Raw genomic sequence first — 17876 nt, 5'->3', positions numbered from 1 at the left:
TTGGCGAGAGTCCACGAGGGCGCATTGAGAGGTATTTTTGGGACAGACTCGATCGTCACGCCGGAAATAGGAAGACGGTCCGGTTGTTGTTTAAATATTATATTTCTACATTTACATATGACTCAGTAAAGCCCTGACATTCGGTTATATTTATTTAATGAATCATAATGCGATCGTAGCCTATTATTCAGTGCACTATTTATGTTTATATTAAATATAAATATATATTTATGTTTGAGACATCAACCACTGGTTGATGACCATATGTTTGTATAAACTGTAGGTAACAACTGGTAAAATGTACGCATAGGTCATAAAAACCATAATGATATTTACACTTAAATATTTTCTTCTCATGTTAACGTGAGCGAAAGCTCCTCCCATTCATTGTCTGATTGGCCTTTCGCAAATTCGCAAGGATTTCTGGGTAGTTAAAGTGCGTGAAGCCTGCATCTATGCGGGCTTCGCGGAAGACCGCTTCAAGGGTACAAAGGGGGCGCTGCTGAGCACACTTCAGAGCGGTAAAATGATGAATGGGACGGCCTACGGACTCGTAGACTCAGCGAGCACGCGCATTTTAAGTCCACGAGACCGAAAGTCCACATGAAGTGCGTCATTTGGGACAGGGCCTCAGACGCAGCCAACATCAGCGATTCTAGAGGGAGGTGCTAATTCATCCTCCACAGGGAGTTTGATTGACAGGCGATCTGACCAATCATAATCTGCCATCCACCGAATCCGCCATTTTGTCCGTCAAAGCAGTCAGGAGAGTTAGTAGATTAACGTCGTTGATAACGAAGAGATGATCTTGTCTGTCAGCGCATTGTGTATTTTTATTGAATGTATTTTTCACTGCGTGAGAACATGATGTGGCATGAGAGCGGCATGGCTTGTCGGGCATAGCAACAGTAACTAAAGGGGCGGGTCTTTAAGAACGGTCTATTGGCAAGTGTAGGGGGCGTGGTTTGTTGTACTGTGTGCAGTCAGGCACACTAGCTGAATGCAGTGAGACTTGGCCACTCTGTGATTGGTTGATTGCACTAGTCTCCGCCCACTCCTGCACCAATCAGAACACTTGAACACTCATTAATCTCAGCTGTGCTGGTGTCGAGAAGTTTAAAAAGCTCTTGTGTTGATCAGCGGGGACAGATCATTGGTTAACCTTGGTGATATTATTTATCTTGACTCTCTTTGTCTGTTTTTCCTCCCTGTGGTATCGTAATCCTCCCACAGGTTTTGTTGTTGTTGGTCTTTATTGGTTTGGCCCTGTATTTGGGCTAACCATTTTCTCCAGTTAATTTTATCTTCTTGTCCATTGTCCAAGCAGTTGAAACGTGAAGTGAAGTGAATATAAAATTAAACATCAAATTGATTTAAAAAGGACAGAACATATTAATTAAATTTTTTTTTTTTAAGCAAGATTGCATTGATGAAATGCCTCCCTGTTTGGCTTCTAAAGTGATTCTCTCTCTCTCACACACACTCACACACACACACACACACACACTCACCGCTGACCACAGAACCTTCTGACTGGGTTCTATTTGAAGAGTTAATATACAGTGAGAGGAACTAGATCTATTTACTGAATCTGAAAGACTGACGGAGAGCTGTGCCATTGTGTGTTTCCCTGACGACTCGACAGACACAAGTGCAATCTGTCACACACAAGAGAGAGAGAGAGAGAGAGAGAGAGAGAGAGAGAGAGAGAGAGAGAGAGAGAGAGAGAGAGAGAGAGAGAGAGAGAGAGAGACATTCAGTGACGAGATCAACTGGATAGTGTCCAAACTCTGAACTACTTTTCAATTTGACAGTTCGCAAAGACCCGCCCCCCTTAGTTACTGTTGCTATGTCCGACAAGCCACGCCTCTCTCACGCCACACCATGTTATCACGCAGTGAAAAATACAGGACACTGACAGACAGGATAGACCAGCTTACTTTTCGGTTACTTTGTTTTGATATTAAACATATTAAACAAAGTCTCACTTTTCAAATTTGGTCATTTAAAAAAAAAAATTTAAACAATAAATAGCGTTTTGTGGCTCTTTAATGTGTGTGACAGATCGCTGTGTCGCCTCAGTTAAAGCCGCTCGTGAACCGATCATCTCTTCCTTCTAGTTCATTTATTTTATAGCATCAAATAAACATGAATGAACATCAGAAGGAATATTGTTTTAACCGCGGAGAGACGTCAGTACACTCCGCTTCTCAAGCTCAAATCCTCCATGTTAATCTACTAACTCTCCTGACTGCTTTGTCGGACAAAATGGCGGATGGCGAAGTATGATTGGTCAGATCACCTGTCAATCAAGCTCCCTGCGAAGGGTCAATTAAACCCAAAGGAGCATAATTTTTTTTAATTGAGCATTTATTGGTTGTTAACAGTAAATACAATATAACACAACAAAACCAATGCACTTTAAATTAAAAACACAGGAGGAAAATATTTAATATTATTTATTAAGTTTATATATATGTATTTGGTGCTATCAAATCGATTAATCGCATCCAACAAGTTCTTATATATATATATATATATATATAATGTAAATATGTAATTGATTTGACAGTAAACTTTTATGTTAGATGCGATTAATCACAATGTGTTCTTGCTGAATAAAAGTATTTCCTTAAAAAAATATCCTACTGACCCAAAACTTTTGAACAGTAATGCGTGTATAATATAGATAAATAATTGTTTTTATATAAAATGATTACGTTTTATATCACAGTAAACCGTGTAGAATGAAAGCACTTCCACCGATCCACCAACCAGATGCTGATCATCTCAGATTCTCTCGGTGTTTGGCACTAAAGTGCAGAAGAGAGGGTCTGGAAACACTAGCGCTGTGAAACACACTCCTGTGTGAGAAGCCAGGCATGTCACCGAATAATAGAGTACTTTCATTTCAGTCAGAAAGAGTCCAGAGACTGAATCTGAGACCGTGATTAGAAAACCAGAGCGAAAGAAAGAACGAGAGACCAAACGCTGGATGGAAAGAGAGAAAGACTCAATAACTTCAGACGATGAATGCGCTGGAAAGCATCCTCTGGTTTCCTCAGGTCCGCCATGTTGGTTCTCTGGGTGGGATGTAATCTTTAGAGAGGGCTTTAGGGGCGGATAAATCCCGGATCCGAGCACTCGCCCGGGCTTTCCCTGCTCTTCGAGACACCTGTGAGTGAGACTCCATCAATACACGCATTTCATCTCGGACAACCAACAATGTGCAGCGGATATATGCTTTTAAACCTCACCATGGGTCTCATTCATGAAACACGAGCAGAACTAATTCTTGTGTAAATCGTGTGTAAAGTGGTTCTGGCGTAAATTTTCGGATTCATTAAAATGTTCGTATTTTCCAAATGTTAGTTGGTACGAAATAAATCTACACCTGCTCCCAGCCACGCGTAAACAGTGCGTCTAACATCCGAACGTTTTGCTGCATTTTAATTCACCTTAATGTCCATATTTACACAGCATTTTGAAAAAAATTTGATTTAGTAATTACATTCGGTTTTTCTTATTACTTTTATTATGAGAGCCAGTAATAGCATCTGCAAACGGAACACTTTAATCAAATAATTAATTGCTTTCTATAGGGCTGGGCTATATTTTTCGAAGTGAACTAATTAGTTTCTTGCAGTCAAGCTTCATGTCGAACCATTTTCTCTTCCCTTCTGGGACTGTTCGATTAACAGATGAAACTCCAGTAACTGCGTCTGTAATATCTGCCAAGCTTCCTCTTTTAGGACCTGATACGCCACTATGTACGCTTGAAAATAAAATGTGGCGTTTTGAATGAACTTCTGATAATAAAATATTATCTGATAATGAGAAATGTTTCTTTTTCATTCGCTTTTGAGAAGACATGTTGAAATCCTTCGTTTGGTGTCATAATATGATGCCCATATATAGTCAGTCGGATTTAATGGGCGGGGTTTATGGTAATTGAGAATGAGCGTGCACGCGCGTCCCATTTACGACTGATTGGAATTCATTAACACACACACACATTTCACTATCACATCTGACGTTTACGAAGTATTTGTGAATCAAGAGTTTTCGGGAAGGTCTCTTTACGCGCAAATCACTCGCATATTTACTCGTATATTTACGAACGTTTCATGAATGAGACCCATTGACTATATACTTCGTTAAAATAATTCTGGAACGAGTGTATTGTACAGATCTAAAACTTGTGTTACTTTTAACGTTCGAAAAAGACTTGATTATGCAGATGTAGTTTATCAGAATGCATCTAAAACTAAACTTTTGCCTCTTACCGCTTATATTAAATTGTGTAGATTTGTTATTGGATGTTCATTTTTTTACGCACCATTGTATCATGTATGTATTAATTACCCTAATTAGTTGAGACAGTATTTGACATTATATTCTTTATCATATCATTTAAGACATTCTTCACATTATTTTTAGTTAAGAAAGCATTTAGGTTTAAGGCCCCATAAAATGAAGTCAAAGATCGTACATTTAAATGTTTGAAAGTGGTTTGTTTCATTGTTTTGAAACTTGTTGTAATTGCTTTAGATGATATATCTATGATTATATTTATTAATGCTAGACAAAAAAAAGAAAATCAGGCAGGTCATTTTTGTAGTGGTGTGTTATTTTGTTGTGTTGAATTAGGTGACTGTTGTTTTTGTTTTGTCTTGTGTATATTGTTTTGTTGTTTAACTTTTGTGTATTACAAACTTAGTGCCAGTCACGTTGGAAGTTACCGAGCTGGGGACTATTTTCAGGCGCTGTGTAATATCATTGCGCTGCTGTACGGCTGCAGTTCCTTGATTATTACGCAGGAATGAGAGTATAGTTCCTAGTCATATTCATAAATATCATATAATAAAGGCTAGATGTCTCGTCCGCGCTGCTGGCCAATGGAGGTCGACGTCCGCACACGGCGGCCATCTTGCCACAGTCAGCTCGCTCACTCGTAACATTGTGTTTTAATGGTGCATGCACTTTTTAAATAACCATAACTTGCTCAATTTTCTACCGATTTTCAAACGGGTTGGTTTGTTATAAACGTCAGAGATGTAGTTATGACACTGCCTACTTATGAATAATTATAATATTATATATTTCAACATGTTCAAGCATCCAGAATTATAGCCACGTTAATAACGTTTGTAAGAAACCAAACCGTTTGTAAATCCGTCAAGATTTCAGCGAGAAAAGAGTATCTGTGTTCATGCAGATCACTCACCGAGTCACCGTACAGAAAGCTTCCCTGTGACAAGATGGCCGCCGGGTGATGACGTTAGAGACTCCGCCGTAAGACATCTAGCCTTTATTATATGATATCGATGGTCATATTGGCCTAGAAAATTGCAACTTTTAATTTTCTGTCGGTCTTAGTACACGATGTAACTACAGAAGAGTCAAGTTTTAAATAGGAAAAATATCAAAACTCTTTGGTAATTTTTTTGAGAGAGATGCTAACGGTCTAATCAGATTCAATGATCTATGCTAAGCTACGCTAAAAGTGCTAGCGCCAGACCCGGAGATCGGCTGAATGGATTTGAAAACAATAAAATTAACTCTAGGGGAGATGGAAAATGAGCCTATTTACAAAAAAAGTGGAGTGTTCCTTTAAAAGCGCTGTATAAATGAAGGTGACTCGACTCTTACGGGTCGGATTGGACTCTCTGGCCGTCCGGGGTCGTAGAAGTGTGTGTTCTCTCGGAGTCTGGGCAGTGAGAGCTGCTCGAGTCTGGATGTCATCTTGGCCGTTTGGGCTGCATACGAGATGAGTGTCTGGACGTTCTGCACACGAACACACAAAACTCATCGTCACAGTGGACCGCCTCAAAGCACCAGAACCCGTCTGTGGTTGTGTAAAAGCGATGCGGGTTCAGACCTGTCTGTCGCTGCTGAAGTTCGGGTGGCTGGCTTTAGGGTTGGCCAGATGGAGGATTCGGGGAGAGACCATCGCGTTCCTCACACTGGGACTCACGTGCCAGATGGGACAGTCATGCTCACACAGCAATGAGTGTGGAGAACTAGAGACACACACACACACACACAGATCAGAAAAAAATATGCTGCTTTACACTACTTTTCAAAAGTTTGGGGTCAGTAAGATTTTTTTTTTTTTTTAAAGAAATAAATCGTTTTATTTAGCAAGGACGCAATATATTGATCAAAGCGACAATATAGGAGACATTTATAATGTTTATAATTTAAATAAATGCTTATTTGCACTTTCTATTAAAAATTGTATCACAGTTTCCACAAAACTTTTCAATATTGAGCAGAAAATCATCATATTAGAGTGATTTCTGAAGGATCATGTGACACTGAAGACATGATGCTGAAAATACAGCGTTGATCACAGGAATAAATAACATCTTAACAAATATTCACATAGAAAACAGTTATTTTTATAACTGCAATTATATTTCACAATTTTTTCTGTATTTTTGATCAAATAAATGCAGCCTTGGTGAGCAAAAACATGTACAAAATCTGACCGACCCTAAACTTTTGAAGTTTCCTTGCAAATTTACACACAGATTTTAGAAGTTTTTTATGTTTATGTTTTTATTTTCTATATGTAACCGACCAATAACCAGTGTTATCTTAGGATCACTGTAATTTTAGTATATCATGGTCATAATATACTACTATAACTTTTGGTAACATTTTGAATTACATTTTATTTGTATATTTTCGCTTTAATTTTAGTTTAAAAAATATTATATTTACATTTTTATTATTATTATTATTTTTTTAATTGTCAAGTTTTTTAGTTTTATATGAATGGCTTTAACAATAATAATTGTGAGACACACTTTGTTTTCTAATATAACATCATCGTCTGCTCTGGTTTGATCAGAATCAGAAAGTTTCTTCTGGTTTGCAGCGCACGTGTTCTCAAGATGTTGCGTAACACAAATCCACAGGTTGTAAAATAAAACTGAATCCAGAGAGGAGCGTGACATGATTTATTCACCACTGAATCCTCTCAAAATAAAGTCTTCACAAACAAAACTATACGATAACTGACACAATATGCGAGTCTTTAAAACAGCTTGGATATTAAATTGGGCCCAGATCTGAGACTGTGATGTAAGAAAGAAAGACACACACACACACACGTACGCAGACAGACACACGCGCACACACACATACGCACACAGACAGACACACGCACGCAGACACACACACAGACACACACACACACACACACACACACAAACACACGCACACAGACAGACACACGCACACAGACACACACACACACAAACCAATAGACAGACACACACGCACACACACAGACAGACACACGCACGCAGACACACACACACAGACACACACACACAAACCAATAGACAGACACACACGCACGCAGACAGACAGACAGACAGACACACACACACAGACAGACACACACACACACACACACACACACATAGACAGACACACACACACACAGAGACAGACAGACACACACACACACACACACACAGAGACAGACAGACACACACACACACACAGAGACAGACAGACACACACACACACACACAGACAGACAGACACACACACACACACACATAGACAGACACACACACACACAGAGACAGACAGACACACACACACAGAGACAGACAGACAGACTCACACACACAGAGACAGACAGACACACACACACAGAGAGAGACAGACACACACACACACACACACACAGACACACACAGACACACAGAGACAGACAGACACACACACACACAGAGACAGACAGACACACACACACAGAGACAGACAGACACACACACAGAGACAGACAGACACACACACACAGAGACAGACACACACAGACACACAGAGACAGACAGACACACACACACAGAGACAGACAGACACACACACACAGAGACACACACACACACAGACAGACACACACACACACAGAGACAGACAGACACACACACACAGAGACAGACAGACACACACACACAGAGACAGACAGACACACACACACAGAGACAGACAGACAGACAGACAGACACACACAGACAGACAAACGAACAGACACACACACACACACACACACACAGAGACAGACAGACACACACAGAGACAGACAGACACACACACAGAGACAGACAGACACACACAGAGACAGACAGACAGACAGACACACACACACAGAGACAGACAGACACACACAGAGACAGACAGACAGACACACACAGACAGACAAACGAACAAACAGACACACACACAGAGACATACAGACACACACAGAGACAGATAGACACACACACACAGAGACAGACAGATAGACACACACACAGAGACAGACAGACACACACAGAGACAGACAGACACACACAGAGACAGACAGACAGACACACACAGACAGACAAACGAACAAACAGACACACACACAGAGACAGACACACACACACAGAGACAGACAGATAGACACACACACAGAGACAGACAGACACACACAGAGACAGATAGACACACACACACACACACACACACACACACATAGACAGACACACACACACAGAGACAGACAGACACACACACAGAGACAGACAGACACACACACACACACAGAGACAGACAGACACACACACACAGAGACAGACAGACACACACAGAGACAGACAGACACACACAGAGACAGACACACACACACAGAGACAGACAGACACACACACACAGAGACAGACAGACACACACACACAGACAGACACACACACACAGACACAGACAAACGAACAGAGACACACACACACAGAGACAGACAGACAGACACACACAGAGACAGACAGACACACACACACAGAGACAGACACACACAGAGACAGACAGACACACACACACAGAGACAGACACACACACACACACATAGACAGACACACACACAGACACAGACACACACACACACACACACACACAACTGAGTAAGCAGATGTTGTATTGGCCTCCTCATGGTAACTCTGGGAATCTCCATGAAGGTGAAGCTCCAGTTTCTCACGTGTGTTGGCGAGCGCTTCTGCCTCTGGCTTTAGGAGTCGCCAGCCGGACGATGTTCTCGCGCTGCACCGCACCAGAGCAAGAGCGCCAGGCCTTCATCCTCCTCTCCTCTTCCTCGTTCCTGCAGGGAGATTGCAGAGTCTGATCCCAGAGAAAATCCGCCTTTTCAGATCAGACAATAGGACGAGGGTTACGGTGTTCACCGGGAACAAGATGGAGTAACGTATGGAAGATTCTGTCAGACACTTTTTCATATGTAGAATCTTTTAGGGGTTCCATCGTGGAATTTTATGACATTAATTAATTTCTTTAAAGTTGAGTCGAGAACCCTAGAGTTCTATACAGAACCCCACTCTTCCTTTCTAAGATTGTAGGATTTGTAAAGTTTATGTTTTTTGTCACACCCATATTTCTCAAGAGTTGTCTTTTATTTTAGTGATTTGTCTGCTCTCTTGAGAATGGGCTGGAAACTCATTTTCAGTTTCTCCATTATCTCATCAAATCTCTACATCTTGAAAAGTCTCAGAGGTTGAAAAGATCTTTATTGTTACATTAAATCCAGGATTTACAACACTATTGTTACCTGTATCATTTTACCTCAACAACAATTAAAAATTAATTAAAAAGTAAAAAATATAACTCCATCATCAACAACTATACATAAAACCTCATTTATACCCCAAATTTCTAAAAAACTCTCAACATTATTGATCAGTTTATAATATGAAAATTAAATTTTTATCCTTCCTTTTACCATACACTTCAACATTATTTCCACATCTGTTGAACCAAGTTCCAACTCCTTATTTTTCCTTGTTTTCCACAAACAACAGTCGTTCTGAGAGAGAGAGAGAGAGAGAGAGAGAGAGAGAGAGAGAGAGAGAGAGAGAGGGAGAGAGAGAGAGAGAGAGAGAGGAGGGAGGAGAGAGAGAGAGAGAGAGCGAGAGAGCGAGAGAGCGAGCACAAGGCATTTTAATGCAGTTTCCCCTCGTAATATGAATGTGGAGTTTGTCGGGGAAGAAAGAACATCAGTGTTTGTCTGTATATACTATAGCTTGGCAGAGCTAGAAAATACATAGTCACGTTTTATAGCATTCTTGATCAAACTATGACCGAGTATGGAGTAAAACACACAGCCGAAACACTTCAACATTTCCACTAGACACCAGCGTACACTCGTCACATGCTGGTTTCTGAACGCGGACCTCCAATTCTCATTCATTATTAACAGAAGCTCCTCCGGTGCGAGCTGAAGCGCTGACCCCGAGCTCTGATGTTCTGCTGATCAAACGCTCGCAGTTTACAAACAAGTCTTTGATGCTCACCGAGGCGGATTTATTTCATCCAAAAATACAGATTTTTATTTATTTTATATTATTAGTTTAAAATGGCAGTTTTCTATGTGAATATATTTATTCCTGTGATCAAAGCTGAATGTTCAGCATCATTACTCCAGTCTTCAGTGTCACATGATCCTTCAGAAATCAGGATAATATGATGATCTGATGCTCAAGAAACATTTATGATTATTATTATCAATGTTGAAAACAGTCGTGCTGCTTTATATTTCCGTGGAGATCATAATACCTTTATTTTTTTTATGATTTTTTGAAAGCTCAAAACATTACATCATCTTTTTTAAAAACATTATAACCAGTGTTGGGGAAAGTTACTTTTAAAAGTAATGCATTACAATATTGCGTTACTCCCTTAAAAAGTAACTAATTGCATTACTTAGTTACTTTTTTTAGAAAAGTTACGTTACTTTTTCCCACCTCTGCTGGGCTTTTTTTTTTTATAACACAAAAGTTATAGTTTTGGGCAAATGTAAAGACCCTTTCACACTAAAAGTGAAATAATAATCCTCAGGCTGAAGGACATGTGTACAGTAGAGGAAAGCAAACCAGCAAACCTTTCTATCTATCTATAGTCATGTTTGCTTATTAAACTGAATCATTGAAGATCAGAAGCAAGTACATTGGTCAATAAAGTGAGATTAAATGCATAAAAAATTTTTTTATTTCACATATTTAGTTATTTGGAGGTTTGCATAGTATTCTGATTCTGCATTTCACTGATTTTATTCATTTTGAGGAATATTTAATATTTTTTTGTGTGCAAGTGAGATGAGTAAATGTTCACATTTAGTCAAGAACTACAATAAACATCATGTTCACACACACACACACACACACACACACACACACACACACACACACACACACACACACACACACCTCTGCACTTTGATTTGTCTCAACATGAGGACAGGAGAGCTGTCAGTCAATAAATGGGAAAACTTGCATTACTTATTTGAAAAAGTAACTCAGATATTTTGTTGTAAATTTTAAAAGTAATGCGTTACTTTACTAGTTACTTGAAAAAGTAATCTGATTACGTAACTCAAGTTACTTGTAATGCATTTCCCACAACACTGATTATAAATGTCACTTTTGATCAATTTAATGCATCCTTGCTGAATAAAAGTAGGCCTATTTTTTTCTTTTTTATAACCTCAACCTCCAAATGTTGTACATAAAGACACTTTTGAATGTGAATCAGGAGTACCTGAGCTGAACCTGGAGAGAGAAGTCTTTCTTGTGTTGGGCCAGAGCCTTTACTCTGGGACTGGGAACGGCCCGCAGCGCTGAGCGGGACACGGGCCGGATCGATTCCTGGTTTCCCCACGTCAGCGTCCTGAAGCAGAACACAAGCACAGTCAGACCGACCACGAGACAGCTGCTGATGTCTGTGTTTGAGAAATATAAGCCTGGAGTTTGTACTTGTGGCTGAAAAGAGTTAGGTTAGAGGTACTAATCGAGTTAAAAGTACAAAAAAAGTTAGTTTTTACCAAGGTGTTGTGGCCCAAACAGTCTTGGACATTTTTGGTTGAGCTAGAAATGAAATCCTACAAGCAAACATGTTATCAGCAGCCTCTTAAAACATATGAAGAAATTAATGAAAAACTAAAATGTTATTCTGATTATATACATACCTATCCAAGTCTTGAATAAAAAAAACACAAAAAACACACATATTAGCATTTTTTTCAGTACAAAACAACATGAGCATTTGTAGGTTTTGATTTAAATGCAGACTTTACCCGAGTCCATTCTGTCCAGTGTACAGACCTCTCGGCCCACAGGGATCCTGGGAAACTGAAAGCTAACTGAATACTCACAATAGAGACCGGCTGTTGCCAAGGAAGCTTTTATTATGGCAACCGATGTCACATGGTGCAGCTCTGTCATCAAAGATCAAGTACAAGTGACATCATAAACGGAACTCCAGCAATCAGAGATCTAAACATGATGTCATCGACGCTACAAACTAACACTAGGGGATTCTGGGAGAAAAATGACAAACATATTCAGGCGTTTCAATCGATATTTAATGGTTATCAAAAGACCAATCATAAAACATATCAAATCTTCACTTGATTTCTGGCATTAAAAATCCAATCAAACACAGAAAGGTCAAGTTACAAAATGAATATACAGACCCAGACATTTGCAGTGTAGACAATCCTTATTACATTATAAACCAATCAAAGCACATTAGTGATGGGCAATGATTAATCGTATCAAAAATAAAAGTTTGTTTACATAATATATGTGTACTATTATTTTGTATATATAAATACACACACATGCATACTATATATTCAATAAATATTTGCATGTATATACTGTATCTATACATAATTTATATTATATATAAATATTTTATATATAACACATTTTTCTTAAATATATACATGCATGTATATTATGTATATATATACACACAAAATAATTATACACAGTACACACACATACAGGTGGAACTGGAAAAATTTGAATATGGTGCAAAAGTTCATTTTTTTCAGTAATTCAACTTAAAAGGTGAAACTAATATATTATATAGACTCATTACATGCAAAGTGAGATATTTCAAGCCTTTATTTGTTATAATTTTGATGATTATGGCTTACAGCTTATGAAAACCTTTTCACAATATTCTAATTCATATTCTTTTCATAATCTGTAAGCCATAATTATCAAAATTATAACAAATAAAGGCTTGAAATATCTCACTTTGCATGTAATGAGTCTATATAATATATTAGTTTCACCTTTTAAGTTGAATTACTGAAATAAATGAACTTTTGCACCATATTTGAATTTTTCCAGTGTCACCTGTACTTTATGTAAACACACTTTTATTTTGGATGTGATTACTCGTTGCCCAGCACTAACGCAAATGCATCAAACACATACAGTCTTCATAAAAGGTTCATAACATACTCAAACCTCCCATAATACACAATCACAGCAGCAATACACTGAAAAACATCATCATCTTTGGCATCTTTTTCAAAATGCTCCGTTCTCATTGTGTTTTAGTGTCATTAAAAGAGGGATCTAGTCTCTCACTACAGAAACGTGTTGGGTTGTCATTTGGTGGATGTATATTAAAGCCCTGAATAATTGTGACACAGAAACTATTTTCAGTCACATGGTCAATTGTCGGCCATCATGTCGATGATGATGTCACGGGCGTCCTGCACACCGGTGTTGGACACACACTTTCCCTTCTTCACCTGAGTGCCGATCACACTGAGCCGGTGTCCGTCGCCAACCGTCCCCAAATCCAGCGCCTCGTACAGGTCAGTGACCCCACGGGCCCCGGGGACGTCCTGCGGGACACAGAGGAGCTCGTGAGAGAGAGGATATCACAACACCATGATGAATTAGGCCAAAAAGACCTGGGGCCTCATTTATAAACGTTGCGTACGCACAAAAGAAGGCGTACGCCGCTCTCTACGCAATAAAACGTTATTAACGTGGCTATAATTCTGGATGCTTGAACATGTTGAAATATATAATATTATAATTATTCATAAGTATGCAGTGTCATATCTACATCTCTGACGTTTATAACAAACCAGCCCGTTTGAAAATCGGTAGAAAATTGAGCAAGTTACGGTTATTTAAAAAGTGCATGCACCATTAAAACACAATGTTACGAGTGAGCGAGCTGACTGTGGCAAGATGGCCGCCGTGTGCGGACGTCGACCTCCATTGGCCAGCAGCGCGGACGAGACATCTAGCCTTTATTATATGATATCTATGGTCGGACTAGTAATAGCTATGATTACGGACAAAATCATATTTTAGGATAACTATCCTACTGACTGCAGGCTGATAGTCATGTTTGTTTGTTTATTTTTCTGGCGAAAGTGTCTTGCCTCGATTTTTCAAATGTGCAGATTCATCTATGGTAGCTTGATATTATAATATTGACGATATATGGCTATTACCCACCACACAAACATTGAATTGAATTAGCATATCCATTATGTAAAACAGTAGCCAATAGGCTACAATAATGACGCTGGCTTTTTAAATGTGAGCTACGCGATCTTTTGGCGTTTGAAAAAAATAAAACCAATGAAATTATATTCGATGATCTCCTCATATTCATGCATAATGATGCATTCAAAAGTTAACGGCCAAACGGATCTTTATAAAAGTTCACGTTGTTATTGCAGATTAAATATAACACAGATAACATTACATCAAGATGTTAATCAGCTTACATGTTGATTATCAGTCACTCAAACCTTTATCTGAACCACCATGTTTTGTAGTTCTGAACTGAATCCTCCTCTAAAGCGCAATGGATTGTGGGTAATATTAGTTGTTATAATGAGCACAAAATAGGAGGAGACCATTCTGGCTCTTTACAACACACTATGCTTTGCGACACACTTATTTTAATCTCACACACTTGATAGTGTGGACATTGCCACCTAATGGTGACTTTAGTTCATTAAAAAAAATGTATTCAATATTTCAATCTTCAAAATGTCAGGACAGCGAAGTTTTAAGTTCAGCTTAGAGCGAGACTTGACAAAAATTTCAGGATTACATTTGATTCAAAATGTATTTTATTTAAACCTCAATTCAATATTAATTCATTTGGATAGGACATTATTTTTCTCAAGGCACATATTTTTTTTTTACTAAACAGGAACCCTGTCAGCTGACTTTATTATTAAAGGTTAAAATGAACTGATTTGTATGCAATTACAAAGGCAATTTCTATTATAATAATACGTCATGATATATTAAATATACAGCGTATTGCGCAGAATCTGCTCATATCTGGCTTACTTGAACACACACACACACACGTCACTACACAACATATACTGGCACGCGTGCTCATTTGCACTGAAGAAACAGAGAAGATTAAAAAGCATATGGTTAACATAAAACGCATCGTTATTTTCCAAAATCCTATTTTTTTTAAATGTTCTTTGTACTGTATTGATCTGTCCATCTAAAAATAAATTATTGGTGATGAAGATGAAGGGTGGAGATGCTGGAGGACAGGATTAAGTTTGAATAAGAAATGAATGTAAATGAATGAAATCCAAATTTTATAATAAATATATATATATAAGCTGTGACGTAGTTAATATGGTTCATTTTTTTTTCTTTCTTATTTTTGGCTAGTAGTTCTGAACGGCCAGTAACTTGTAGCCGAATTGTCCGGAGAGTGAAAAAGTTCATTTCCACCCCTGCGTATACCCAACATTACGAGCTTGATAGAGTTTAATCTCCCGTCTGAGCAGGCAGATGGCCCTGACACACTCGATCCGAGGATTAGTGTGTGTTCACCTGTTTGCTGGCGAGCAGCACTAGAGGAAGGCAGGGGTCGGCCGACAGGAGCTGATGTAGGAGACGTTTAGCCAGAGGGAACCGCTCCGGGTCAGACGAGTCCACCACGAACACCATCACACGCGCTTTCCCCAGATACATCCGCCAGTAATCACGCAGCTTCTCGGTGCCTCCAACTGCAGCACACACACACACACACACACACACACTAAATACCAGGGGTGTAACGATACCCTCATGTCACGATTCGATACATATCTCGATGCTGAACTCACGATACCATATTATTGCGATACTAAAAGACATATTATAAAAGATAAACAAAAAATTTACTGTTGATTAAAATGCTAAATTTAATATTACATTGGGGTGTAAATGAATAGGTTTGGACTTGATGCTGGAAACCCAAAGCACAGGACAATAGAGACACCAGAATAACAATATTCATGATTCTGAAGATGAAAACACAGAATTATTTTAGATGAATAAGCTTGATCTCGGTCACTGACTATATATTTAAAATAATGTCGGCCACTTTTTACTGTTATCAAGACATTTGGCATTATCAGGACCCATAAATATCCCCCCCAATGCATTATTATACATTATACTCAACATTATATATAGTAGTTTAATGTAGTACTGACACTAAAACTCACAATAAATATCGTCACTATCCACGATACATATTTATGCATTTCTGTATTGCGGTATATATTGTGACACCCCTACTAAATACTAATGCTATTACCCGTTTAACAGCATGTTTTATGCACAGCTAACATCAACATGGCATTTATTTGATCAGTGCATGAGTTCAAACCCATGACTTTAACGTGTGAGCGATATTTACTCTCTAAGAACTCGATCTGAAGCTCTTCCTTGTTGATGGAGACGGCGTTGAAGCCCTGAGTGGGACACACGTCTTGCTCCAGGCTGCCGGTGGCGAAACAGTGCAGCAAACTGGTCTTTCCCGCGCCGTCCAGACCCAAAACCAGCACCTGAGTACCTGCCGTCCTGGGCTGCACCACACAGAGAGCAAATAACACCAGTTCAGAGCAAATAAAACCAGTTCAGAACTAATAACACCAGTTCAGAACTAATAAAAGCACATCAGAACTGCATTCTTGGCAGAAATCAGAGCATGATGGGAGAGTAAAGCGGCCTCAAAGGTCACAGGAAGAGACGGATTACACTAAAACTACACTGAATTAATACCAAACAATGCATGAATTAATTACCAAACAATGCATGAATTAATTACCAAACAATGCATGAATTAATTACCAAACAATGCATGAATTAATTACCAAACAATGCATGAATTAATTACCAAACAATGCATGAATTAATTACCAAACAATGCATTAATTGATACCAAACAATGCATTAATTAATACCAAACAATGCATTAATTAATACCAAACAATGCATTAATTGATACCAAACAATGCATTAATTGATACCAAACAATGCATTAATTGATACCAAACAATGCATTAATTAATACCAAACAATGCATTAATTAATACCAAACAATGCATTAATTAATACCAAACAATGCATTAATTAATTACCAAACAATGCATTAATTGATACCAAACAATGCATGCAAATTAATTTAATGCACTTTCACGCAACACTTTAACATCATTGAAAAAACAAATAACTTTCATGAAGAAGCATTACATAAACCATGAAATATCTGTAGCTCATTATTTTAATGACTTCGGTTACACGTTATTTTAAGGTGTCATTGTTACAGTGTAATTAAACACGTACTGAGTAATATTAATAAACTACATGTACTTTACTATAGGGTTGGTGTAGGATTAGGGTTAATTGTATGCAATTATGCCTTATTTATAAATGACTGTAGTAAATGCATGTAACGTGTTACAATGACACTGTAAAAATAAAGTGCTAACTTGACTTTTATTAAAACATGAATCAGTGTTGCATGACGTATTAATATTTTGCATGTTTGTTCACCATCTGTTAAACAATCAATTATGTTGATTAATTACTATTAACATTTTTAAATATATATATATAATATCATAATAATACTATCCGGAACTATGTAAGCATTACACATAATGTTTATTAATGAACATTAACATTTAGGAAAATATGATGAATTAAAGATGCATGGTATTTTTAACTAGCATCAACAATTATAAATTACAA

At 38.3% G+C, this 17876-nt stretch overlaps 3 protein-coding genes across 9 annotated transcripts in view; all 3 read right to left on the bottom strand.

Annotated features, from left to right (window-relative positions):
* The window catches only part of srp72 (signal recognition particle 72), a 253770-nt gene that overhangs the window by 215458 nt on the left and 20436 nt on the right, over window positions 1-17876 (bottom strand). The window lies entirely within an intron of this gene.
* The window catches only part of arl9 (ADP-ribosylation factor-like 9), a 324624-nt gene that overhangs the window by 305694 nt on the left and 1054 nt on the right, over window positions 1-17876 (bottom strand). The window contains exons 2-4 of one of the 2 annotated variants that reach the window (XR_013799652.1): window positions 16540-16708; window positions 15687-15862; window positions 13133-13696 (exon numbers count right to left, since the gene is read on the bottom strand). Coding sequence is in view for 1 of the 2 variants with exons in the window: in XM_079629948.1 (XP_079486074.1) it covers window positions 13520-13696; window positions 15687-15862; window positions 16540-16708 (522 nt within the window). In the remaining variant the exon portion in view is untranslated. Of the gene's footprint in view, window positions 1-12391; window positions 13697-15686; window positions 15863-16539; window positions 16709-17876 lie in introns of those variants that run through there. The other variant, XM_079629948.1, reaches the window with a different exon arrangement.
* On the bottom strand, window positions 2929-11948 carry spmap2l (sperm microtubule associated protein 2 like). Its single transcript, XM_079629949.1, has 6 exons — window positions 11870-11948; window positions 11587-11715; window positions 9020-9139; window positions 5882-6023; window positions 5653-5787; window positions 2929-3175 (listed from the first exon to the last, which is right to left on the bottom strand). Exons 1-6 carry the CDS (start codon window positions 11938-11940, stop codon window positions 3062-3064), a joined length of 711 nt encoding a protein of 236 aa, XP_079486075.1. The 5' UTR covers window positions 11941-11948; the 3' UTR covers window positions 2929-3061.

Source organism: Phoxinus phoxinus (assembly GCF_949152265.1).
Source record: "Phoxinus phoxinus genome assembly, chromosome: 12".
NCBI classification, from domain to species: Eukaryota; Metazoa; Chordata; class Actinopteri; order Cypriniformes; family Leuciscidae; genus Phoxinus; species Phoxinus phoxinus.
This window is presented reverse-complemented; position numbering and strand designations above follow the sequence as displayed.